General features: G+C 39.5%; 3 protein-coding genes and 1 long non-coding RNA gene across 5 annotated transcripts in view; 1 reads left to right on the forward strand and 3 right to left on the reverse strand.

The window, feature by feature from the left end:
- Window positions 1–687: 687 nt before the first annotated feature.
- On the reverse strand, window positions 688–6,565 carry LOC113020961 (uncharacterized). The gene is made up of 3 exons (XR_003272253.1): window positions 5,419–6,565; window positions 3,849–4,172; window positions 688–1,008 (listed from the first exon to the last, which is right to left on the reverse strand). It is a non-coding gene; the product is annotated as an uncharacterized LOC113020961 (long non-coding RNA).
- A 3,787-nt stretch (window positions 6,566–10,352) lies between these two features.
- On the forward strand, window positions 10,353–16,951 carry cilp (cartilage intermediate layer protein, nucleotide pyrophosphohydrolase). Of its 2 annotated transcripts, none has more exons than XM_026166656.1 (9): window positions 10,353–10,644; window positions 11,427–11,558; window positions 12,531–12,584; window positions 12,734–13,003; window positions 13,147–13,329; window positions 13,436–13,738; window positions 13,857–13,965; window positions 14,049–14,197; window positions 14,297–16,951. In XM_026166656.1, exons 2-9 carry the CDS (start codon window positions 11,495–11,497, stop codon window positions 16,657–16,659), a joined length of 3,495 nt encoding a protein of 1,164 aa, XP_026022441.1. In that variant the 5' UTR covers window positions 10,353–10,644; window positions 11,427–11,494; the 3' UTR covers window positions 16,660–16,951. The 2 variants fall into 2 exon arrangements, with proteins under 2 accessions (XP_026022441.1, XP_026022452.1); XM_026166667.1 differs by lacking the exon at window positions 10,353–10,644 and adding an exon at window positions 10,663–10,881.
- Window positions 16,952–17,386: 435 nt separating this feature from the next.
- Window positions 17,387–22,269, reverse strand: eif3jb (eukaryotic translation initiation factor 3, subunit Jb). The gene is made up of 8 exons (XM_026166679.1): window positions 22,133–22,269; window positions 21,897–21,985; window positions 19,651–19,708; window positions 19,460–19,557; window positions 19,275–19,371; window positions 18,601–18,771; window positions 18,420–18,493; window positions 17,387–18,234 (listed from the first exon to the last, which is right to left on the reverse strand). Exons 1-8 carry the CDS (start codon window positions 22,143–22,145, stop codon window positions 18,106–18,108), a joined length of 729 nt encoding a protein of 242 aa, XP_026022464.1. The 5' UTR covers window positions 22,146–22,269; the 3' UTR covers window positions 17,387–18,105.
- Window positions 22,270–23,565: 1,296 nt separating this feature from the next.
- Window positions 23,566–27,047, reverse strand: part of strc1 (stereocilin 1) — a 48,779-nt gene continuing 45,297 nt past the window's right edge. The window contains exon 26 of the mRNA XM_026166692.1: window positions 23,566–24,296. Within this exon, the coding sequence (XP_026022477.1) occupies window positions 24,202–24,296 (95 nt within the window). The 3' untranslated portion in view covers window positions 23,566–24,201. The remainder of the gene's footprint in view (window positions 24,297–27,047) is intronic.

Below are 27,047 nucleotides of genomic sequence, written 5' to 3' on the forward strand. Positions count from 1 at the left end.
AGTTGACTGTTTTTATAAAGGTTGTCACACCATATTTGAACCATGTAGTTCAAATACATGGTCCTTATTTGTGCTTATGGTGTTTCGACTTCCAAGACATTTTTGCTGTTTGAGTAGTGTTGGTACATGGACATAAAATGAGGCACCACTGAATTTTAGCTCTGAATGAAGTACCATGACCAGGAAAGTTTTTCCCCATCTTCTGTTGTTCTTGGCCGGAAGGTGAACAAACTTTTTTTTCTCTCCCTGCAACAGTTTTCCACATCATGCAACACTAAAGTCCTGTCCAGTACAGTTATTGTTTGCAAGATGATAAACTGTGACTCCTGCACTCTTAAGCTGTTGTTTGTTTGGGGAAACTTGTCTTAAAATCCCTGAGGGAATTTACATTAACCCAAAACAACCGCTTGTCATGATTTTGTGCTTTTTACATATCAGAAAGGGATTGTAAAAGAACAAAGTTTTTTAAGTAAAGTTTAAAGGGCTAAATTTGCCTTTTCATGAGCTAATGATAAGTTTCATTGTCAGCGTTAGAATTAAATCTTAACCGACACATAATTCAATTCAATTCATTTTTTATAGCTCCAAATCACAACAACATTACATAACGGTGTGTTTGTTATGTTATAAAGTCAAGATTCTACAATGATACAAAGAAAACCCCACAATGGAAAAAAAAACCCTGTGAGCAAGCACTTTAGTGACAATGGGAAGAAAAAACTGCATTTCCTGTCTCTTCACATCTTACAGACAGACTATACCCAAGTGTATCAAAAAGATGTATCCGTGATGATAGACAGCAATTCACAAAGAAAACTGGTTAGAAAATAAAGATCCAAAGTGTAGTTATGTTTAAAGTTTTCACATTGTGAGTCAGGTTTCACAGGGACCATTTTCTACCTCTTCTTCTTTCTTTTGTTGCCTGGATGGGATCCTAAAAGTGAGTCATGTGACTGGGGAATAGCCTCTTGTCCAAGTGTGGTCTGGTTTTGTACCATTTCCTTTTTTCTGTGAAATTGAATGAAGCCAGATTTTGAATTACTTTAACCTCCTGAAAACTCGTGATCTTATGTGATTCACACAGCTGTGTGAGTTTCCTGTCTTTCACTCTTGTTGGGAGAAAAAAAGCACGAATAAATGAGGAACCTTCATATAAATGTCTTTCTTCATGGACAGGAGCAAAGTTTATAATCCTCTTCTATTGATAATAAGTTGTATAAATACACCACCTGGCCAAAAGTACTGGGTCACTGACACATTACATCTACAGGAGATGCCTGTCTATAGAGACCTATGCCATGAAGCTCTGAGCTGATGTTAATGCCAGTGGAGGTTTAGAGCTCTGCAATCATTGAGTGTCGGTGACTTTTACACCTCTGTTACTTTGTGTTCCTCAATGCTTCAGCTTTGCAATAATAACACTTGATCATAGACTATCTAGAAGCGAAGGAATTCAGTTCAGTTCAGTCAGCTATTTAAAACGAGACATTCTTTCACAAATCTTTATCAAGTCAGACTACAAGGCTGGTCACATTACTTTATACAGCTGAGGCCATAAGACTGAAAACACCTAAATTCACAGGCTAAGAAGTGTAACCCAATATTTTTGTCCATATAGTGTGTCAAACATCTGCAGCAGCACTCTTTGTAGGATACTCCAAGTAATAAAATACAATATGAACACTTCAAGAAGAGCAACATAAAACGTGGAAGAGCTGAACAAATGTCTGCGTGGATATGTGGCATCTTAGAGGCTTCTGAAGCCAGCGGTGTCATGTTGGACTGACCAGGATTCAGTTTCTCAAATGTTAAAGATTCTCCTAACATCTTCTTCCATCTCATAATCTTTCCCAAAGACTGACTCACCTTCCTGTTTATTTTACTGACCAAATTCTGTGGCAGACTCTTTCAATATCTACTAGTATTTTATCTATACTGCAATGTCAGACTGCATCACACCGTTGTTCCAATAAAAAGCCACGACATTTACACTTTTCTTACAGTTTTATTTTTTATTTATGGCCTACGATGTTGCTGAGTCCTTCTTTTGATTTTAAATGTCTATTACCAAACCAGACCAGAGCGCTAAGACAGAAATTACAACAATGTGCAATTTTCAGTCTAGATAGTTTTTGAAAAGAGTAGCATTGGTTTGGAGATTAAAAAAAAAAAAAAAAAAAAAAAAAACTAAGATGCTATTAAATACAACAAGAACTACAATAAGATGAAGACCAAAAAAAGTGTAGTTTTGTTTTATTTTGTTTTCTCCTGCTAAGCCAGATATCCCCATCTCCTCAGACCTTTAGCACTGAGGATCCCCAGGGGTCTCCAAACTCTGGTTGAAGAGGTAAATGGATGACCTTGTTGAGCACATATCATCTGTCTTCCAAGTCAGTGGCCACATGTTTCTAATCTACCCCTTATTTCTGCATGTCTTCATGCTTTAAGTGAGCTAGAGCCAGAAAACATGAAGTCGATGCTTGAACATTTACTTGTGTTCTCTATAACGTGGCAGGGAGAAAACCATATGTCCTCTCCCTTTGCTTGTTTCCAGGTTAAAATGTCTTTACAGTCATTTAAGAGGAAATGCGTTTGCGCTTTGGTCATGTGCAGTAATGGATTGGTCCTAACATCTCGCAGATGTTCGCTCTCCACTTCAGTGACTGGGTGTCATTAAGCTAAGAACATCGGCGATATGTTAGACAAACAGTGTTTACATTCTTGTACAAATGCCAAGTTAGTTGTTTGTAATATAAACATGCTTTCTCCATTTAAAACACTGATGTAAGTGTGTCATTAGTGAGGGTAAAGAGTAGCATGAAGCAGATTTCATAAACATGCACAGTATCAGGTTTCTAATATTAGCACCTTTCAACTTGTCTGACATATTTATTAGATATATCGATTAGATATATTTTTCTTGGATAACTTTGTTTTTTTTTAAATGATGAACATTGCTGTATGATTTATTGTAACATGTCATCATTTTGCGTGTAAATTAAAGCTGCATAATGCTTATAAATTATCTGGTAACTGGCCTGGTGACCTGAATGCTCAATGACCTCAGTGTTGCATTTTATGTCCCAGAACACCAGTATGGCTCCAGAGAGCACCATGTGGCCCTTATATGTTTATTTCTGGCTTTAAATGTAGCTGCAGCTTGTTGTTGAAAACAGGAACTGAAGAAAATAGGAAGCTAACTCATTACCCCTCAGGCTGATTATAAGTTAGCATGCTAGTTTGTAGTTTTTACTTATGACCCTCTCTTCCTTCAGATATGCCGTTTAAAGATCACCTTGCTAAACTAACAATTAAATGTACCGTACTTAACAAACCGCTACCTAATGTGAGGTTTATGTCTCAGTTGCCATAAATTTATAGGGTTCAGACATACATGTCTTTTTTTTTTTTTTGAAATTGTATTTTTTATGCTAAAATATAACTATTGTTGTTATCCATAAATTTTCAAATGTACCGTTTTGCAGGAAAAGGCAGAAATTATTGCTATTTAATGGCATTCATGAATAGAAGAATTCGTTTCAGTGACTGGATGTGATGCTTGATTCATTTCTGACTTCTCAGTGTGAATCCACATGTTGGAACCAGATCCGGGTATAACAATGTGGACCCAGTTTGAAACAAGTGTTTCCCAGATTTCTAAATATTTGTGTTTTCTTGTTTTTATGACAGGTGGTCTAATTAACTTGTTAACACATTTACAGAACAGCATGAAAGCTTCCCGGTTCAATCACAGAAAGAGACACAAATCCCTTTGGGTTTCCATCATGAAAGGTTATGAAAGGCATCTGGCATGAAAACTGCCAGATCAAACATACAGAGCTACCTACTGTGGTGAGTCAGGGCCAGCGTGGTGGTGCAGTGGTGAGAACAGCAAAAAGGTCCTGGGTTCAAATCCACTCCCAGCTGGGGCCCTTCTGTGTGGAGTAACATGTTTTCCCTGTGCCTGTGTGGGTTCTCTCGTGGTGCTTTGGCTTTCACCCACAATCCAAAGAGAATGATAGGTTAATTGGTGGTTCTAATTTGCCAGAGGTATGAATGTGAGTGGTTGTCTGTCTCTCTGTGTTAGCCCTGAAATAGGCAGGTGACTCATGCAGGGTGTCTCCTGCCTCTCACCCGATCACACCTCGGATAGTGTCCAGCTCCTGACTCCCCTGAATTGGATAAGCAGAAAAGAATGGATGGATGAATATATATCTTGCTATTAACAACAATCAGTAGTTACAGCCTTATAATATAATACAATAAGTATCAAAATATTAACTAAATATTCTTAAATGTCCTTATTTTCTCAGTAACTCATTACACACACTGTGATCCATGATAATCAATAGGTTTTCAGTGTTCAGTGCTGTAAAACAGCATTTTACCTTTAGTCACAAACGTTTTAAAAAATTTGCAAAAAAACTGTTTAATTGATCTCTGATGATAGTTTCTATTTTTCTTGCTTCAAGGAGAAAAAAACAATCCTTCTTCGATAAAACAGCCTGAATTAATGTAATCATAAGATGTGAAGGAGAGGTCTGCCAGCCTTCAGTCTGTTCGTGCTGCTGACTTCCTTTGTGGTTTATTTACTCATACTTAAATAAGCACCTCTTTCACGGCACATTTTCAATAACATTTCCACTGCTGAGACTAACACAGCCAATTTTATTTTATTGCTTTCCTGACCGTGAGTTATGTGGGCCAATCCAACAGTAATACATTACAACTAAACATATTGTGTGTGGTAGGCTACATTCTGCAACTTACGACTTACTGTGATCCAGGCCACACCGTTTTAGTGCAGATGTTGTAAGTTTGACACAATCATTAAAGGAAGATGACACACCAGAGCTGTTGTCACAGAGGTACGTGTGAGAAAACAAATGCAGACATAAAACGGTCTTTAACTTCCAAGATCACTAGTAGAATATCTGTGTGTTGTCCAGTTGAACCAGTGTGAGAATAATGCAGTTAATAGGTAAATGCATGGAAGCTGCACATTCTGCTCAGGCAGCAGTATTTCCAGATGTATTAATGCATCTGTTGTGTCTTACAGATAAAGAAGCTGCAGCTTGAAACAATAAAACTAGAGTTCACGTGTCATTATGGCTTAAGAAAACACAAAGTCTTCTGTGATGATGTAATATGATTGTATTTCTATAAACAGCAATAAAATCACACATCATTTCTGTCGCTTGCTCACTTCAGTTTCTTTAGCTGCCACAGTTTATCTCTCACTTTTGGACTGTTTTTTGAGCCAAAGAATGTGTTTGATGGCACACACACTGTAAATTATATCATTTTAATTAAGAGATAATTGCCAGATTATGCGATAATCTAAACAAGTCAGTTTTCCACCATATTTCCTCCCATTCTTATCTTACAATATAGTCTTCATGTATCCTGTAACCCTACCGTGTGCTGTAGTTGCACCTTCTGTCCGAATTCTGTTTGCAGCTGCTCTGCAAGAGATGAGAGACAAACTCCACAATCACCATGCAAAGTGTTGTTTAACTTTCGTAAAGCAAGATCTGTGCATTCTGTGTGAATAACTGTATTCCAAGGGCAAACAGGCATGTGAGTATTGTTTCAGGACTTTCCTTTAATCCGCAGAGCGGTGAGTAATTTAGTGTACTGAAACAGAAGAGACTTGTATGTCTTGTAGACAGACTGTACGTTACGAAAGCAGACAGGACAGCAAGGAAACAGAGGTTAAGCAGAGAGCACTGGGGGGAGGGGGTGGCTACTGGTCCCTTTAATGACTCTACCAGTGAAAATATGCAGAGCAGCTTCTGCTTCTGTCATTAGGGGCCCGGCATCACACAGAGGGAGAGAGAGCCCACTCTACTTCCTTCTGGGGGAAAAAGTGGTTGAAACTCAAGAAAATCAAGATTTTAAAACCTTTAGAAGATACATTTGACTTTGGAGAAAGCTCAGCATCATCAGAGAGCACAAAAACTACATCTCTGATGAAAACCAATAATTCCTGATAGAATGATTTAGGGGTTTCTCACAAAAGATGGTTTTGTGTTTTGGGATTAGATTAAAATAACTGATGCCTTCATTCATCATTTACTGAATATAGCACCAGGTTTAAAGCCCAGAGTAACTAAAGTTTCAGCGTTGATGGAGAAGGAAGGTCTTCAGTCTTTATATTCCATCACAGGTCAAGGATTCAAAATGATGTGTGGATGTTAATGCTGTGCCATTATTAACCAATCACATCACCTAGATTATTTTTTATCTTATCTTGCTTCTGAAATTTAACCAATTCTTTAGTGAATAAATTAGAGTGTGGCTGAAGAAGGAAACAATAGGAAAATCTGTGCATTGTGTAGAACGATATAAACTATTTTATTGATCTGTAATTGATGCATCAGTGTGGGCTTCACTTTGATAATAATTGCATTTACCTCTTCCTATACAAATGCTACATTTTACTTCACCTGGTTATTTTCCACCACTAGTGGAATTTTCCAGACATAAACTTTATTTAACCCAACACTGGGGAAATTCGCTTGTTACAGCAGCACAGGAGACAGGAGGAATTAGAGATGCATTAGAAAACAATAAAAAAGGGACGGGGGCAGACTGGTAATAATAATAATAATAAATAATCAATTTTTTTAAAAGCCAAATGTTCAGATGGTTAATATATTCAGTAAATAACACCAAGGTTTTCCTTTTTATATGTACATAAAGTGCAGTAGGAATTATAATAATATATATACATATTAATATTATTTTCATGTCCTGATGATGCCTGATCATCAAATTGTTAGTAATGTTAAATTTTACACTTAAATTTTGCAGGTGAATCAGCATCTAAATTGAAGACTTTAAACTGAAACTTATCTGACCTGTGAGCGCTTTGGGGTTCTATAGCTCCAGTTGCAGCGCAAATTTGTTGCGATCACGTATTTTGACTGTAGAGGAAGGAGTTTAGTGTTGTTCTCTCTATATTTCTGGCTTTACAACCCTATCTCCTGAGACTTCAGTCCTGTAATTGATGGTGTGTCAGTTCAGGATGTTCTAAGGTTGTATAACAATGGTGTAGAGCTGCCAGTAAGAACCTACATATTTATTATCAGGAAAGAATGCAACCCGCCTCCCACCATTTGGATGATTGGCATGTATCCCACGGGGGCTAAAACAGTCTATTAACCACAAACAATGCAGGAATTTATGCTGCTGTAGTATCCACTGCTACACTAATACCTCTGGTATCAAATGTCAAATGCTTTGACTGCTTACCATTTGGGATTTATTTATCTTATGTGTAAAAATGCAATTTAAAATGTATCCAGTGACTATAGTTGTCTGATGTGAAGGTATCCATTTCATATATATACTTATATATGAAATGGATATAGTTAAGTAAAGTGCTTCAATCTGTTTTCCATCACAGACCAAAGACAAACGATGAGTCACCAATAAAAGACCAAAATTAAACCAATGATGATCACAGAATAAAAGTGCAGTTTTTTCAGTCATGTGAAAAAGAAAGTTGTCACAGTCAAGTACAGCCTGTGATTCAGTAGCTTATAGAATCTAATTTAGCAGCATTAACTTGAGATAATAGTTTTCCGTATGACTTTTCTATACCACTGTTATAGATTTGATGCTTGCTTTACTTGTGATCCTTGTCCTGTTACGTAACCCCAGTTTGGTTTATTTTTTGGACAGATGACCTTATATTTGACTCTAGAATACTCTGATATACGGAGGAGTCCACAGTGGACTCAATGACTACAAGGTGCCCGTGTCCTGTGGTTGCAAAACGAACCCAAATCATCTCCCCTCCATCACCATGCTTGATGAGGCGATGAGGTGATTGTGCTGATGTGCTGTAATGTTTTGTTATTCCTAAACATGTGGTTCCAGAAGTCTTGTGGGTTCTTCAGATCCAACTTTGCAAACACATGCTGTCCTACCATGTTGCTTTTTTAAGAGGCTTTCTCACAGCAAAACTTTTTTAAGAGTGTGTTTTAGCTTCAGTGTAGAGTCTGAGATGTAACTCCTGGCTTTCTTTGCAGTTTCTCTGAACATTGCACAGTCTGACCTGGGGGTGATTTTTCTGGGATGCTGATCCTGGGAAGAGTGTGCCTTTGTGGTAACCCACAGCTGAATCCTCCAGACCAACCACTAAAACTTTTGCTTTTGTAGAGGTGCTCAGACTTGCTGATGAAAGTGCATTTGGGTAGCAGCTGCTACATACTCTCTTAATTCCTAACAAAAGGTTTTTCTCACAGTATTGCACAAACTTTCGTTTTCACATGACTTTAAATAATTACTAAAACGACTGGCGGATAAAACAAATTTCCATTTGTTTGCTAAATGTAAACTGTAACAGATATTTAATGGCCTGTTGATGGGAGATCTTGCCAGAGGCTGAGTTAATGCCATCCTGATGGTAAACAACCGTCTGCCTTGGCACAGTGCAGCTTGAATAAAGTGTGATGAGGATCAGCCTCATCCTCACTTCATAAAAACAACCTGTCTCATTTGATGTAATTCCACAAACTCTGCCCAACAAGATGTTTCTGTTGCCTGGAAACCTGACTTTGTGTGTTTGCTTATTCAGTCACTTTTCCTCCCATGAAGTCATTACTCGCCTCTTCTGTCCTTTCATTTATAAAGACACAAAGTTCATTTGTCATAAAGTGCCATAAAGTTGTCTTCACTAAAAACCTCTTTAGTGAAAGTGGTGGCTGGTGTCTAAGTTTCTGGCGAATATGTGATTGATATTTATTACGCTTAACCAGAGTATAAATTTGTTTTAGTGAAAAGTATTGCAAATACAGCCTCGTTACATCAATTTCAGATTTTCACGCTCACTCGACCGTGTCGATGAATACGCTATTTTTCCATGAGTGCCTTTTCTACACATAAACAAAGGCAGAGCATTGCTTTGGCCCTTTATCTGCCTCCAAACTTGACCACACTGACGCTTATTTTCTCTCCCCAAACCAAAGCACCTCTGCAAAGGAAAGTCAGTAATTGGTGGAAACTAAACATGAAGCTTCAAGGTTGTTGAACCTGATTGTGTTGGGTTTTTCACCTCCGGAGAACCCTGTGCTCACAGACATGCGACTGTATGTGTTTTATGTAATAAGCAGTTGACCAAACTTTGCCACTGGCATTTGTCCTTTTACCTGGCCTGAGGCCTGTGGTGCAGGACCCGGTTAAATTCTTCCGCTGCAGGTTGTTCTTTGCCTTGTAATTGACAAAAAGACGTCAGCTAATAAATGTTCTGTGGAAAAACAACAGATACTGACAATTTTACAGGATTTCTAACAGACATGACAGACTTTGCTCCTCTAGCTCGCTCTGTGACTCTGTGCCTCTTTGTCTGGTTTAACATCACTGAGGGGAAAAAAAAACACTTGCGTAAATCTATGTTTTTAATAACATAGATTTACGCAGCAGAGATGAGCTGGAGATAACAATTCAGCGTTATCTCTAGCTCATCTCTGCAGAGCTTTTTTGTTGTTTCAACCTGCAGCTGTTTTCTCTTTTGTCTGGAAAAGCTCTAAATACCAAACACCAGACAAAGGTAGCAGCTATCTGGTGAACATAGTGGAGCATTTAGCAGTTAAAGAGCTAGACTTGTCCCTCAGGACTTTGTAGAGACCAAAATCGGGCCCCCAGACTGTACTTTCACTAGGTCAGGAAATAAATGAATGGTAAAATGTTGCTGCTTCCTGGGTACGTGTGTCTATAAGCAGCTGTTTGGTTGCTGAGTCATAAGACGTTTTTTAAACAATGTGCATTTCTAAATGTTATTATTATCATCTTGTACAAAATAACCAAATCTTCAGTTAGTAGTACGCAATCCATACAGACAAGTAATCCAAGCCTGCATTTGACAGCACCTGTTTAGGTTTCATTTGGTTTCCTCTGCCACCAAAAACTTTCGGGCATAATTCTCCTCTCACTGTGTCCTTGATCTAGCAGCTGGTCCAGGGGCACTGCACAGATGTTGCTCACTGATTACACAACAAAATGGAGATAAATGCACATGCAAACAATTAATTCGCTCAAATCTGCTTCACATCTGAGAGTAAAAAGAAAGAAAAAAGTATAACTGAAGATTTTGTCTTCTTCGAATGGTCAAAATCTGAATTTCTAATTGCTACAAATGCTTTTTTTTTTTATTTCTTGTGCCTATCACAAGATTATAAAGTTGATGTGGAATATCTGAATCCCCAGCTCTTCCAGCTTAAGAAGGAAGCATGCAGACTGAGAGCAGAGCAGAGGACAAATGCCCAGATTGACCCTGACAGCACTGATCTTGGGCACGGGGATCGATTTTATTAACACCAGCATGTGTTGAATTTCCCATCTTATATATGTAAGACTATATAATAGCTGTTGTGCGTCATGGCTTTTATAAGAAATGTGATGAATTATAAAGATATTAGTGCAAAGATACTGTGGCACGCTGCCACAGAGGGAGGGGAGGGGGTGTTGGCTGAGGCAAAGAGGGAAGAGGTATAAAGGAGACATGAAGGAGTGTGTGTTGAACCAGAGGAGGGAAGAACTGAAGAGGAGGAAAGAAATGTGAAACAGAAGTATAACGGGAGAGAAAAGAAGGACATTCTAAGAGAGAAACAAAAACTAAGCTCAGAACAGAGAAAGGTAAGTAAAAATCAGTTTACTGGGCTACACAAATTCATGTGTCACAAGTCTGTTACTAACTGCTGAGACTGCACAGAGATGTGGCAACACTACATCAAAGTGAGCAGCTGTACTTATGGCCGATGTTGGTTGATTATGTTACAGAAAGTGGAGGGTTTATTCAAATTCCAGAGCTTGGAATTTAACTAGTGCCATTTGTGACTGGAATCAGGTGTCTTACCTGTGGCCTTATTCCGGGTTAGTCTTGCTGATACGAGTTTTACTATTAGTCTTTTTTTCTTCATTTCCTTCAACCCATCCATCTCAAGCCTAACTAACGTGTTGTTTCATTAACACTTTCTCTGTTCTTTCATCTTACAAGCAAAGGTGACAAATTAGTCTGCAGTGTACAATTTTTAAAGTGTGCTAATCTGAACCTTCTGTGTGGAGATTTGGACGGTGAGGCCAGTGTTTCAACAGTGGATGCACAAATGTTTGAGTGTTCCCCTGACAAATACTGATGACTAACACAGATGTGTAATCTGAGGGGGAAGGGGGGCTCTGTCCAGCCATGTTTTGGGGGGGGGGGGGGGGGGGGGGGGGGTTTCATCCCAAAAGCTAAAAAGATCAAATGTATAATGGTGAATATACTTAAGGACAAATTTTCAATCTAAACATGAACTATTATTTTATTACTTTTGGCAGCTAATGCAATAAGTCAGTTTGAGTGTCAATACATATTTTAAAATTTGGATGGTTTTATCAAACGCTGCTAACATGAAACACTTTTTTCTCCACTGAAGTTCCTTGTGAGAAGCACACATACCAGGGGTGAAAGTTCAAGTGTCAAACGTGGCAGAAGAGTGTGAAAATGTCGCTGAGGTGTCTGTTCATTTTCTTGGGAATCACTGCAGCCACTGTTGTTACAGCTCAAGGTGGGTCTCTCACAAAAAGCTCCTTTTGTCATCATTTGAGTAAAAAGATGATTAAAGAAAAGTTACAAAGCATCACAGCCAGCACGCATTCGCGCATCGTAATGCCGTGTAAAGAGTATAGAGTGCAGTGATTTGCAAACCATTTGATTAGCATGATTGATGACAATGTATCAAATCGTAAACGTTTTTCAAAGTTTTGTGCGGGAAAAAAACATTGATGAAAGCGAAATGCTTGATAAAAGGATGTGACTGCCAAGTTCAGTAATGCTAAAAACATGTGGTGTGTAGTTTAAACTGCAACTGGTCAGTGATTGGGTACTAAAAAAAAAAAAAACTAGAGGCAGAGTCTTTCACAACTAAAGATGGGGGGCCGGAAGGCTTGACAACTCTGTGAAAGACTGCATGTTCAGAATAACGTTTCTCAACATAAAATTACAAAGAATTTGGGTGTTTCATCTGGAGTCTGTAAGAACATTGACAGAATGTGGAGAAATCTCTGGCCAAAACCACTGCTCAAATGTCTGTGATGTTTAGTATTTCAACAGGCACTGTACTGAACACAAAACTGATTCTGCAGTAAAAATCACTGCATGGTCTCTTACTCTGGCACCAACATCCACACTCAAACTCACTTAAATAATCTTTCTTTCCCGTTCTTATGGGCTGTTTAATAAAGTTTTTAATTTTTTAAATACATTTTAATTCAGTTAATAATTAAGTTTTAACTTAAACTTCAGTTTTCCACTTAAGTGGAAATGAAACATTACATGTATAAAGGCAAATTGACACTACTGAGCCCTGCTCTCAAAAACTGACATAGATGTAACTCTATGTCTGTAAAGCTAGATTTAATGCGTAAAAGCTCAAGTTTTTCAAATATGTTTAGCGCCATCTTCTGTCAATATGGAACATTACATCGCCATGACAAACGTGACATGAGCTAATCAAATGTTTGTGATATGTCCTTTGCAGGATCATGGAGACAAAGTGGCAAAGAGTCTAGTTCTGCTGTCTACCAAACAGAAGGTAACTTTTGTTTCTTAAAAATCCAATAAATTTTCTGACTGATATAAAGTGTTCTTTCTATCGTCTTAAGTTTTATGAGATATGTTGAAGACTGTAACAATGAGGTGCTATTAGGACCATATTTATTTCCGCACTCTCTTTGCACATAGATAACTATCAGTGGTCGACATGGTTCAATGTTGATCATCCTGGAGGCCGTGGAGATTATGAACAGCTGGATGCCATTCGTTTCTATTACCGTACCCGTGTATGCGAAACTCCAAAGGCAATCGAAGCCAGAACCACTGAATGGATCCCAGCGCGTGAAACTGGGGAGACGGTCCATGCAGACCCGACTGTGGGCTTCTGGTGCCTGAATGAAGAGCAAGGTCCCCAGCTCAACTGCTCCAACTATGCAGTCCGTTTCCTATGTCCAAAAGGTTTGGCCATGAACATTTTTTTTCTGTTTGCCTCTGTGCAGTAAAAAAGATCTATTTTTTTTTTGTTTGTTAAATTTTTTTTTTCATAATCTAAGTAAAATTACTTTTCAGAGTACTTCTATTTTTTTTTTTCTTTCCCCCAGCACATAACAGTATTAACATTCAGGGAACCTGGGGACCATGGTCAGACTGGAGCCCATGTCCTGCCCTCTGTGGCCAAGTGGGGGTGCAACTTCGCCATCGAAATTGTCAATCTGACTCGCTGCTGTGCAGTGGGCCAAAATTAGATGGGAAAGCATGTAATGGACCTGAGTGCCCAAAGACAGGTGAAAAAAAGGCTTAATTAGGCTACACAGATAATAACATAGCACATATATGCAATTACAAATTTGTTACTAATAAACTTTTTCTTGTTTTTATGTTACTCCTTAGCTTGTTCCCTGCAGTGTGTGATGGGGCAAGCAAACTCTGACTGTGAATGCATGTGTGAAGAACACACAATGTTGGGTTCTGTACGCAGCGCTGGTGGTCTTGTCGCCAAAGGGGCCGCCATCCTTCGCTCTGGCAAATTCCTTACCCTTACAGACCACAATGGACATTTCCGCATACCCAATATCTGCCCTGATGGCAACACAACCCTGACTGTCAGGCTCAAGGGCCATGCCCCCCTTGATGTTGTTGTGCCCAAGAGCAGTGAGCGTACCTCTGTCCTCAGCGTCCAGCTAAAAAGAGCCGGTAGATGTCTATAGAATTACTTGTGGATCCAAATATGAAAGAATAATTCTGACCTGCATATTTACTAAAGTACAATCTGTTTAACATGTAGAGGTAATATTTTATTTCTGTTTTTTAGAGAAACTTCATGTGTTGAGCAATCCTGAAAGCAAGGTCAGGAGGGCAGGACAAAGTGCTGCCTTCTGCTGCAAAGTTGCAGGAACGCCACAGCCGGATGCATACCAATGGTAGGACTAATTATATTGGAATTTTAGATAGTAGACATGTTGAACTCCTATTTAATTATTTCATTTGTTTTGTCAACCAACAGGTTTCACAATAACACTCTCATGGAGAAGGAGTCAGAAAGCACCTTGGTCATAAGAGATCTGCATCCAGAGCAGTCTGGAGAATACTACTGCAGAGCAAGTGGTCCAACTGGAGCCATTAAGACTAAAACAGCTACTCTCAGGATCTTAGGTGCAGTATTAATTAAGTGAAAACACGTGCTGAATACACAGAAGTGAGAATTTTAGTATACGCAAACTAAATCATTTTAATTTCTTCATCTAAACACAGGCAGAGATGAGCATTCATGCAACCCTAAACCTGAATCCCACCTCATCCGCCTTCCACACGACTGCTTCCAAAACAGTACCAACTCATTCTACTACGATGTGGGCAAGTGTCCCCCAAGTACATGTGCTGAACAGCTCGACAATGGTATCAGGTGCAAAGACAAAGTGGCTTATTGCTGCGGTGTGGCAAAAATGGAGGAAAGACAGCTAACATGTCAGGGCTACCAACTGCCCACCATGGTGGTGACCAAGTGTGGCTGCCAGAAATGTGTGGACACTAAGGCCATTGTGCATGGTAGGGCCATTGCTGCAGACAATGGAGAACCAATGCGGTTTGGTCATATTTTTATGAATGGAGTCAGAATTAGTCGTACAGGCTACAAAGGAACCTTCTCTATCCAAATCCCCCAAGATACAGAGAGGCTAGTATTAACCTTCATGGACAACATGCAGAAATTTGTCAACACCACAAAAGTGCTTCCATTTAACACCAAAGGTGGGGCTGTTTACCATGAGATAAAACTTCTCAGAAAAAAAGCCCCTGTGACAATCAGCTCCACAGAAACCAATACTCTTGAGCTTGGGGAGGTAGAGAGTCAGGAGCCAATGGTTCAAATCCAGATTCCTCCCTATTCCTTCTACAAGGAAAATGGCGAAGTCTTCACGGGTAACGTCAGTGCTAGTGTAACATTTCTCGACCCCAGAGACATCTCCACAGCTGCCGCAGCTCAAAGTGATCTAAATTTTATCGGAGATGAAGGTGATACCATGCCACTGAGGACCTATGGCATGTTTTCAGTTGACTTTAGAGGTGAAGAAAACAATGAGCCACTGAATGCAGGTGAAGTAAAGGTTTCACTGGACTCTACTCAGGTTCAGATGTCAGAGCACCTCAACACCATGAAGCTGTGGTCACTGAACCCTGAAACTGGTCTGTGGGAGGAGGAGGGGAGTCTGCAGGTGGAGAAGAAGAAAAGAGGCAAAAGGGAGGAGAGAACATTTTTGATTGGTAACATGGAGATCAGAGAAAGGCGACTGTTTAACTTGGATGTCCCAGAGAACCGTAGGTGTTATGTGAAAGTTCGGGCTTTCCGCAGTGAACGGTTCATGCCCAGCGAGCAGGTGGAAGGAGTTGTGATCAGTCTCATAAATATGGAGCCCAAAGCTGGCTACTCCACCAATCCCCGTGCCTGGGGCCGATTTGATAGTGTGGTCACTGGTCCCAATGGAGCTTGTCTTCCTGCTTTCTGCGATGAACAGAAAGCTGACGCCTATACCGCCTATATCATGGCCAACCTCGGTGGAGAGGAACTGGAGGCTGTCCCGTCTGCTCCCAAATTCAATCCCAACCTCATTGGAGTGCCTCAGCCTTACCTTGGTAAACTAAACTACATGCGATCTGACCACGAGGACCCCAGAGTGAAGAAGACAGCATTCAGCATCAATGTAGCAAAACCAAGCCCCAACACAGCCGAGGAAGGTAACGGACCAGTGTACCCATTTGAGAACTTGAAAGAATGTGAGGAGGCCCCATTTAGTGCAGCACACTTCCGGTTCTCAAGAGTCGAAGGAGATCGCTACGATTACAACACAGTGCCCTTTAATGAAGATGACCCCATGAGCTGGACGGAGGATTACCTAAGTTGGTGGCCCAAGCCTATGGAATACCGGGCCTGCTACATCAAGGTCAAAATCAACAGCCCGCATGAGATCAATGTGCGGTCCCACAACATGGGCGGTACCCATCCCAAGACCGTAGGCCAGTTGTACGGCCTTCGAGACACTCGCAGCATTCGCGACATGGACCAGACATCTGTTTCAGCAGTGTGTCTGGAATTCAAGTGCAGTGGGATGCTGTACGATCAGGAACGTGTAGATCGTACACTGGTGAAGGTGATCCCACAAGGAAGCTGCAAGAGAGATCATGTCAACTCAATGCTTCAGGAGTATTTAGTCAACCACCTGCCCCTAGCTGTCAACAATGACACCAATGAGTTCACCATGCTGGCGCCTCTTGACCCTCTGGGCCATAACTACGGAATTTATACGGTGACAGACCAGGATCCCCGCACAGCCAAAGAAATTGCACTTGGCCGCTGCTTTGACGGTACTTCTGACGGCACATCTCGGGTCATGAAAACCAATGAGGGCATAGCGCTAACGTTTATTTGTGGAGACCGTGAGGTTACACGCCAGAACGTCTTTCAAACAATGCAGCGCTCTCAAGGTCAGACAGTAGGAACAAACATCGTGAGAGGGGAAAGCAGGCAGAACCGGCGCCGGCAGAGGGCAAACGCACCACGCAGCAGTCGTAGACGTAGCACCAGAAACCCTGAGGGAAAACGTACAAAAGCCAGAAACTAGACAAGAGGAGACCTAGGAACATCATGAAGACCAGACGATGACTTGCTAAAATGAAACCAGATGGTGTTAACATGTTTTTGTTTATACATCCATAAATATCCCCCATCCCCACTTGAAGAGTAACTAAACTGTTATGCTAATTTCTTGCATCTTCATCTCAAGGAATATGTAATGTTTCTTCCTCTCACTTTACATTACTGTGGCAAATATTTACTTGAAAATGTAAATAGAGTATTTATTACACAAGTATTATCATCTTTCCAACTGTACTATAAACAAGGACAAAAACAAATTTTTTTTTGACCAGTGATTTATTAAATTAGATGCTTATAAAACACTGCAGATGCTGTATCTTCCACATTGTATGTATCCAATTGTCCATGTAACATTTAAACTGGTCAACTGCTTAAAAAGAAAAAAAAAAAAAAAAAGACAGGAGAAAAACTCTCCTTTCAGCCAACTGTAGCCCATATGAAGACATGGTGGGGTGAAGCCCATAAGCCCCCGCTCCTCATCACACTTGATACAAGCCTGCAGAAGCAACAATTAGGAGACCAGTTGTAGCAAGTTAATCCACTTGCCTGATCCATACTTTTTTTGCATTAGTAGAAATCAATTAGTAATTTTCTGTCATGCACAAAAAACAAAACAAACAAAAACAAAAAAAACTAAGTACTGTTTGCTCCATATTTTCAAGGATATTCCAGAGATATCAAGAGAATGGCTGTGAGGTTTTAAAGTCACATTTATTATACTTCTCTATCCCTTTTATCTTACAGTGAATGTTGTGTGCTCTCTGCAAGCTTACAACTACTACGTTCATATTGCGTCAGTCAACCTTTCCAGAAATAAAGATGAATAATGGACTGAATAATTGTCTGCATTTGGCAACTGAAGTTATAGATACTATATACACTTGCCTGTAAGAAAATCATCCACAGGTAAGTGAGACCTATAATATATACATGACATTCTGTTTAAAGGATTTGCATAGAACCATGTGTTTCTATGTCACTAGACTTATAACTGCAATACTGTATCTGACATTTTGACAGGAGCAACATTTAATTTAAAAAGAAACAAAAAAAAAAACAAAACAAAAAACAAGCCCTGCAAAACTCAGATAACAGCAGTTATGGTAGTATTCTCCGTTGTAGCTGGGTCGAGCAACAGATTCCGCGTGATTTGTTTGTGAGTTGAGGCTGAATGAGAGAGAAAAGGCAATTCCATTTGCATGGAAGGAGAAAAGAAGAAGAAGAAGAAGAAAAAAACCGTGAGTGGCGAGACTGGATGCTCCCTGGTATAGTCCCTCTGGTCACTGAAGCAAAATGAAGGGGGCAAGACACAGTTCAGATTTTCCAGGATGGCACTGGACAGCATGAGAAGGTACAGCTGCATTTCTGACAGTCGGGAGAAGGGGAAAGGGCAGTAGTGATGAAGCCAGTGTCACATGAAGTCCTCATAGTCTTGGGCGTAGCCTCCATCAAACGCTGCATAGTCAAGGTCATCTTTGAGCTGTGCTTTCAAACCACCTCCAGCTAAGACCCCCTTCTTCTTCTTTTTTCCTTTGTTTTGCTGTAGAAGGCAAATAAAAGCGACTTAAACTAAATACATATATATTTGAAAACGACTATATAACTACAAACTTTTGCCAGAGTTTACTTTTTATGATTGGACATCGAGTAAGTATTGGGTGAGTAGCACCCCCTGCTGAATAGAAACTTAATTAACTTAATAAATGCAAGCATGCAGTCACTTACTTTTTCTTGTTTCTGTTTTTCACTAAGTAGGACTGACAGGGAATTACTGATTTTCTTCAAGTCCTCTACTTCCACTGTAAGAGGAAGAAAAATAAGTAGTTATTGGACAAGCCCAGTGCATTTTTAATTTAAGACAAGTGTAATAAAAAATGTTCAGTAAAAGCAGGAAAAAAAGACTTACATGAAATACAAAGTTCCCGAAACAATGACTCCAAGAAACTTGAATAATGCACAGATTTTTCAAACTGGGTTATCTTTTCTTTTAGCATTTTTTCAAACTCTGTGAAGTCTTCTTTGGAAGATGGACACATGGCATCAATTCCAGTGACACTGTTTGAAGTGCTGCCAACACCTGAAAAATATTTAAAGGTCACCATTACATACATTAATCACAACAAGATGAACAATATCAGGTCTCAAAAATCCCATATCTGTAGTATATACTTTTGTTAGACATGCGGCAGTTTAAAAAACACAGAGTCTACAGCATCAGGACCACAAAACACATATTTTCCTCAAATCACAGCTTTCCCAAAGCATGTGTAAAGATCTTACTTAAAGCTTCAGCTTTTAGAGTCCACTCTAAACATTTTACAGATAATAGAATGGTGCATTGTTCCTTTGGAGGTGAGGTATAGTATGTGGCATCTACAGCAGGATTACTGGGACATCTGTGTAAAATGTAAAACCCAAACAAGTATTTAAGCCTTTTAAGTCTTAGTTAAATGTTAACTACAAGCAACAGCGACTAATGTATTGCAAACTAAATGTATTGCATCAGTTATACAACCTGATTTTGTGGAAGACCTCATATTCTTGATAAAAAAAAAGTTTCTACACCTGATCCGGTCTTACCAAAAGCATCTTTTGCTAGCTCCAAGTCTGCGTCTTCCTGTAATTTCTTCACTCTTAATTTTTCTGCCAGCTGTTCTTCAAGAGTGAGCTCGTCTTCCTGTAAATAAAAATGTAAGAGTTAAGATATTATTAGAGATAAACGAGCATAGAGTCAGAAGGTTTACAGATGAGAAAGTGGGACTTACTTCTTGCTGTTCCACTGCCTCCTGTTGTTTCTTCTTCATCCGGTTTTCTTTCTCTTTTATCTTTTCACTAAGCTTTTTCTTTTCAGAAACCTTTGGTTCTGCAAATTAAAATAATGACATAAGAAACATAAAATCATTCAGTAATCAAGTATAATCCATTAGTGAAAGGCAAGCGGTACTGGAGTACAAACCTGGTTTCTTCACATCTGTTTTTTTCTCTTCATCTTCTTCATCATCGTCCCAGTTGTCCTGTGAACACAGAACGTAATGTGTGTAATTGTTGCCTTTTTATTAATATCTATGCTAGAAGTTATAAATATATAGCCAAAGATGTACAATATAACAAAAAATAAACAAAACAAAAAAACAAACAATAACAATTTTTTTCTGAGCAACATCTTAACACCTACAGAGTTAGACAACTTTACGAATGTAAGTTAGTTCAAAGGCTGCAATCAGTCAGAATTTTTATTTTAAAATAACAAAAAATCTAAACTTTTTAAAACTAAAATGATCAGTTATCGACATGCAACAGCTGCCACTTCATTTTCTGAAGATGAATAACTTTTGTTCTACCTCTTGTTCAAATTATTCTAGTCCTGATTACACTGGTGCAGATGTATATAAGCTGGATCGATCAATGTTACTGATCCAACAAGGGTAATAACTGTGTTACAGTACCAGGATAAAGAATAAAAATAGTACAGTCTACAGTCAACTTAAAGTACCACATGCACACAGTGAGTGCTTAATACTGTGTGATAATGCAGAACTTGTATATATTAAACAGTGGTTAAGAATCAAAAAAATATAACAACATTAAAGCTTAAGATTCTGTAATTCATGACAATGAGTTACGAGTTATGACATCAGTGTTAATTTATTAATTTTATCCTTTTTGGCTGCTACCTCAAAGCACACTGTGCGCTGTCGATCTTACGTGCTGCACAATAATGTATAATATTTAGTACTTACTGTTATATTCACATAGATCATTGTGATGATGTCGTTTATTATATTGCTCTCTTTTTCTTTACTTGTTTTCTCTTTTTTCTTTCTCAACAGGTGATCCAGGTGATTGATATATGCATTTGTCTGTTTGTTTTGTTGGTTTTTGCCCCTTATCACCATCCCTCTTCCCCGCCCGTTCACCTATAAATTATTAATTTATAGGTGATGACTCTTCAGACATCACTTGGGTTGTGATCCTGTAGATTGCTGTCTTATATTAAGATCCACCTTAAGTGTCACTACAAATAAATGTAATCCTATCCAAGAAGACACTAATTTCTAACTGAAATATCCAATACTTTAAACTGTGAATTACTACACAATAAACATTTGACAACCGGCCTGTTGCATTTCCAGCAGGTTATGAACAACAACAACAGCAGCAGCAGGATGAAAGTCGCCTGGGAATAAATGTAATTATCTTGAGTAAAAATTAACTTTGTGCTATTGTCTTATTTCCACAAAAATCTTAACCCTTCTTCCTAAACAATGACCATTTTGTACTACAGTGGACATAAAACCACCAGGCTCTTCAGTCTGGACGCCATATGCGACAGAAAACGGGAGAACTGAAGAGGCCTCTGCCAGCACTTTCCACAGGATCAATTATCTGAGGCTTCTGGACAGAGACCGTGCCAGCTTTCACGTAGCAGCCACCTGTATTACGGTATCAGCTGAACAGCGGCTTCCTACTGCCTGCTGTAAAGTCGGAAAGTTCCAGGCCTAGTTCTTGGCTGAGTTGAGTCATCAACCCAATGGATGATTTCATCTGAATGGGGCTAAAGTTGGTTAGCACGCTAACGCCGCCTCATACTCAACGTGACTCAAGCTGTGGGTTTGCCAGAGTAGACATAATTATGCTAATCTCCAATAATCGTTTAATGTAACTAAATCTGTGTAATAATGGGATGGACCTGTATATTAGGAACACATGACCAAATCACTCAATACTGAGGTTACCCAACATTAAAGCTTATTTACAGACGCAACAATACACGAGAGCTAGCAGACTAGCTAGCTCAAGTGGCCCGTCCGGTGAGAGATTTGCTTCAAGCACCGCTATCAAAATTCATGACACCAAGAGAAGTAGAAAACACTACTAACGTCCAAAATTTGATTAAACCCATAAGTATGAACTGGCACGCCATTATTCAGTTTGTTAACAATACGTTTGAATGACTGAAACTCGAATACCAGCATACCGTTAGCTGAGCTAGAGTTTCCAGAGGCTGCCTGTTGGAGCCACATGAGTTAGCATAAAGCTAACAGGGGTTCGGAGGTTCGGACTGACAGGCGACGAGAAACCACGACGAAGCGTGGCATTACATCCTATCGCTTTCTCGGTCAGCTAACAGCTCGCAAACAACCGGTGGCCGATTTTAAAAAGCGGCTCAGACTGTACCGAGTGTTCGTCACGATATTGTACCTTAACATCTTCATCTTCGTCCTCGCCTTCCCATTTGTCCAGCGCTGCCGCCTTTTTAATCGGTTCCTCCGGCTCGAAGTTGTCAGCGTCTGTAAAAACAACAACATGAGAGTCGTTAGGTCAGTCCACATCTGACACCCGGAGTTAACAATGAGAGGTGTATTAGGCCCTTAAAACACCGAGTGCGACAAGTAAATGTTGTACAGATAGCCATCCTTCCCAACTTAGTTTCTCACCCCAGTCCGCCATGTTGGCTGTGTTGCTTGTGTTTGACAGGCTCGCTGTACAGTCAGTGCAGCAGCCCGTTGGCCACGTTCAGAAACAGCTCCCACCTTCTGGGCGGCACTCCGGCCTTATCTAATGTCCACGGAGCACTTTCAGCACAACGACCCCGATATAACTAATCTCATCACGCCTTTATTTATTTCAATTGTAAACATGAGACGCTACAAGCTAGCTGAAGCCAAGTTCCACACATTTTTAAGTCGAGCATTGTAAAATAAATGTGTTAAAAGTACATTTTACATAATTCTTACATAAAGAGTCAAAACCTATTCTTAATCTCTTTTGGATACATTTGGATACACTACATATTATTTTAATCGAAGAAAAATAATTAATAATAAGCCTTAATTTTAACTGAATCTCATAAGGGAGTATAATAAAGTATATACATTAAAAATAGTTTTTAATCATTCTTGTGGAGAAAGCGCAGTGCCTCAGATGTATGATATTGATGGGAATTGAAATGGAAATGGTGATCAATAATTCCTCAGCGATATATTAAAATAAATAATATTTTTGAAGGAGCAAGGTTGAGCTGGAAAGGATGTGCAGCAGGTTAGGGTGATTGAGATAGAGATGGAAATGTAGTAATGAATAAAGTTTGCTGAGAAAGTGGAAAGGCTACTTTGAGGAGCTCATGAATGACGAAAATGAGAGAAAGTTGAGGATAGATGGAGGACAGTGAATGAGGAAGTGCAGAGGATTAGTAAAGAGGAAGCAAGGAAAACTATAAATAGGATGAAGAGTGAAAAGGCAGTTGGTCCAGATGACATAACTGTGGAGGAGACATCCAGGAGAGGGGGCAGTGGACCAGATTAGAGTGTGAGAGGATGCCTAGGGGATGGAGAAGAATTGTACTAGCACCCATTTTTAAAAATAAGAGTGATGTACGACCCCTAAATGAAGCAACTGAAAGAAGAAAAGGAATTCTTTATACGACCCTTGCAAATGTGATTAATATCCAATTACCTATTGCAAAAAATCTAGTTTCATACACTCTTTCTGTTTCATCATCAGTGATCATGATTTTGACTTCATTCCTTATTTGTCTGTTACTAAATATGATAAGCTTTGTTTTGATCTGATTTATTGCTAATTTCAACTGTATTCAGAAGCTATTCCAAACTTTTTCTACGGTATAAACAGTTTAGAGCCCTCCTTGTTGAACCTCACAATGAAACCGGAGTTATTATTTATTTGCACACAGTGGTATCTATCAATGTGGTAGCTATTTAACCAATGTGCCATCCCGTTGATACCGTTATCTCCGGTTTTATCTTTAGTAATCTGTCATCTCTAGTGTCAAATGCTTTTTGAATGGTGAACAGAACTGTGGGTAAGACTCAGCTCTGTTAACAAGCAATAAAGCAATAAAAAGAGTCAATCAGAGGTAGATTGGTTCAGTTTATTGATCATTTAGATTCATTTTAATCACACCACCAATTGTGCACAACAGTACAAAACTCACAGCAACAACAGATCAAAGTTGATCAATACTAATACAATCAGGCCCTACTAAGTATTGTTTTGTAATCAAGATAACTCAAAATAGATAGATATATAGAAAGTGTTATCACTATTACTCACATAAACCTATAGTTCCCCAAAAATAAATAACTTTGTACAACAGATTTCTCTCATAATAACTGCACAACAATTATATTCTAACCTTTATCATTTTTAAGTATTATTTCTAGGTATGGCATCCCTGAGAAGGATATATATGGGACAGTGTTTAGATAGGTTTGTACAAAAATAAATAAATAGTCTAGGATCTGTGGGTATTAGATAGACTTGCTGATTAAAACAAACAGCTCCTACTCTCTCAAACTGTTAACTTTGTTCTTTCAGTGCTAAATGTTGATGGTAAAGTAATAGTTATGCAAGATCAATTACAGTGTTGGTAAAAAGAGTACGGAAAGCTTTAAATGCTGTTTATTTCAAAGAAATACAGCATTGCGCAGAAAGACAATCATCATGTGGATGAGGGGGTCTCCTGATTCGGCTGGGGTGAACGAGGTCATGTGTCAGGGCAGAGCAGGACGGTCAGCAGCATCAGCAGTCCCAATAAGAGACACAGGGGGCTGTGGCTCAACGCCAACCCCAGTGACCTCCCTACAGGAATTCAGCAAAAGCATTACAAATGTAGAGCTATGCAAAAATATAGTTCAGGCAGATTATCTGACTTAGAATATCATTAACAAAAAAAATAATCACAGTGAAAAATGACAATCACATCACTGTAGGCACTCTCTTCACACCTAGAGTATCCATGCATAGCATATCCAGCAAGGCATAATGTTCATAATCTCAGTTAGAAAAGAAAGCACACTGGAAACATCTAGAAGTACAATGAGAACAAAGTGCTGAAACCAGCAAGCAAACAACAGCAGCTATTGTCAGCCTTGATTTTGGGAGTCAAATTACAGTAATAATTTATACACTCACAGGTCACTTTATTAGGTATAGCTTGCTAGTACTGGTTTGGTCCCCTTTTGCCTTCAGAACTGCCTTAATTCTTAATTCCTCACAGATTTTGGTCTATACTGACGTGATAGCATCACACAGTTGATGCAGATTTGTTAGCTGCACATCCATAACGCGACTCTCCAGTTTTACCACATCTCACTGGTGTTCTACTGGATTGAGAGCTGGTGAACTCCTCCTACTGGAAACTGCCATCAGAAGATTGTACACTGTGGTCATAATGGGATGGATGTAATGAGCAACAGTACTCAGTCAGACTGTGGTGTTTAAATGATGCTCACATGGTACTAAGCGGCTCAAAGTGTGTGGAAAAAATGGGCAACAGGAGCAGAAAACAACTCTTGTCAGCTAGGAACAGAAAACCGAGGCTAAATTTCACACTGGGTCATCCAAAATTGGACAAACAGATTGGAGGGTCACAATTTGGCTTAAAAAGCATGGAAACACAAAAACGATTGTTGGTTCACTGTGTTCAAAGTTCAGGCTGCTGGTGGTGGTGTAATGGTGTGATAGATATATTTCCGTAGCACACTTTGGGCAGGTTAGTACCAGCTAAGCATTGTTTTACACACGCCTACCTGAGTATTGTTGTTGATGTGTCATGTTCATCCCATTATGACCACAGTGTAATGCACTATGTCACAAAGCTGAAATAATCTCAAACTGGTTTCTTGAGCATGACAATGAGCTCACTGCACTAAGAAACCCTCCACAGACACTAGATCTCAATCCAATTGAGCACCATAGCTGGACCGGCCATCGGGCATACCGGGCATTTGCCCGGTGGGCCGCTGGCGATTTTTTGGATTTTTTTAGGAAGGGTATATATAATGAAAGGTGTTGGATTGGCCAATTGGTCATGATCGACTCTGGGCTGGACCAATTACAGCCGAGGAGGCCGGATGCACCCTCTCCCTTGTTTAGCGATCACGTGATTTTCGCGCATTGCATGCCGGGAACGCGTGGCAAAACAATCCAAGTACCGCATCAAATGCAAGCATTTGCAGCACCGCAAAACGTTCATTCTCCGGTTCCAATGCCTTCTTGTTTTTTCTTTGACGCACAAAAAGGAATGTACAAAAATAAAAGGAGAACAATGCCGGTCCGTACAAAGACAGACTCGACGAAAGGACAAAGAAAAGATACGAGGAAAAAATCAAAGGAGTGAAAGGGTTAGACCCTTACGAGCACACAGAGTGGACAAAAGACGTTAGCGTGCTGCCCAACTTTCACCACGCTCATATTTATAATTATACGGTTCTTGGAATGAGTGCATACACTCATGAAGTTTAGTAACTTCAGGTCACTGCAACAAGCCCAGGTACAGTTTACCGACAGATGGGTACAGGACCTTGAAATGCACCGTGTAGAACGAAAGACCATCGTACGAACAAAGGTAAGTTTACCAGTCTCACGAATCGTCTCATAGATACACATTCGTTAACCGTTTATTACCATAACCTTTGAGCTCAACGGTAATTAATTAGTAGTGGAAATAATTTCTGTTAGCATTACAGAAATGTAGCAGTGACAATAATATTGTATGCTGTAATCGCACTGGACAATTAGTGATACAAAACAACTGTTTTATCCTGTGAATAAAAGTATATATTTTTGTCAATGTACCATGGTAATAACAGAAGCGAAACGCAATATTGTGTCAGGACAATTCACTATTTATGCACAATAAACACAATAAACAAAGGAGCATAGCGCAACAATTTCTGTTCAGCGCCAGACTTGCTTGTAACCTATATCACCAATTATATTAAGAAAAATGACGTATTAACTACTACAAAACTCTGACCTTTGTGGGAATGCTTGGAGCAGACTAACATGTGAGCTGGAGTGTTGTGAGACGTTATATTTGGTATATCCAGACCATCCACCGCGGTAAAGTGAGCCGTCATTTGTGAGCCGCGGTCAAGCCAGCCGCCTCCTATCCGCCGCATAAATTTCCTTGCGCTTTTACACCAGTCTTTACGGTAGCGCCTTTTCGCTTTATGTGCCGATTGAAAGACTATACCCGCGCGCGCACAAATTACAATGTAGCAGCCCGATACAGTCAATACAATTATGGAAATGTCAGAAATTCATTAAAAATCATCCTGAGTAGTTGAGGTCCAACTTTCAACACATCCCCCCTCTGGGACACCTACTGTACCTGTGTGCCAGGTTTCACCCAGATTTACTGTAGAATTCCTCAGAAATTAAAGGGTACTTGTATTCAATGCAATACAGCCAATGCACTACAATTGTGTCAATTTTCAAAAATTCATTAAAAATCATCCTGAGTAGTTGATGTCCAACTTTCAACAGATTCCTTCTCTGGGACACCTACTGTACCTGTGTGCCAAGTTTCATCCAGATTTACTGTAG

This window comes from Astatotilapia calliptera, chromosome 1, assembly GCF_900246225.1.
Source record: "Astatotilapia calliptera chromosome 1, fAstCal1.2, whole genome shotgun sequence".
Lineage (NCBI taxonomy): Eukaryota > Metazoa > Chordata > Actinopteri > Cichliformes > Cichlidae > Astatotilapia > Astatotilapia calliptera.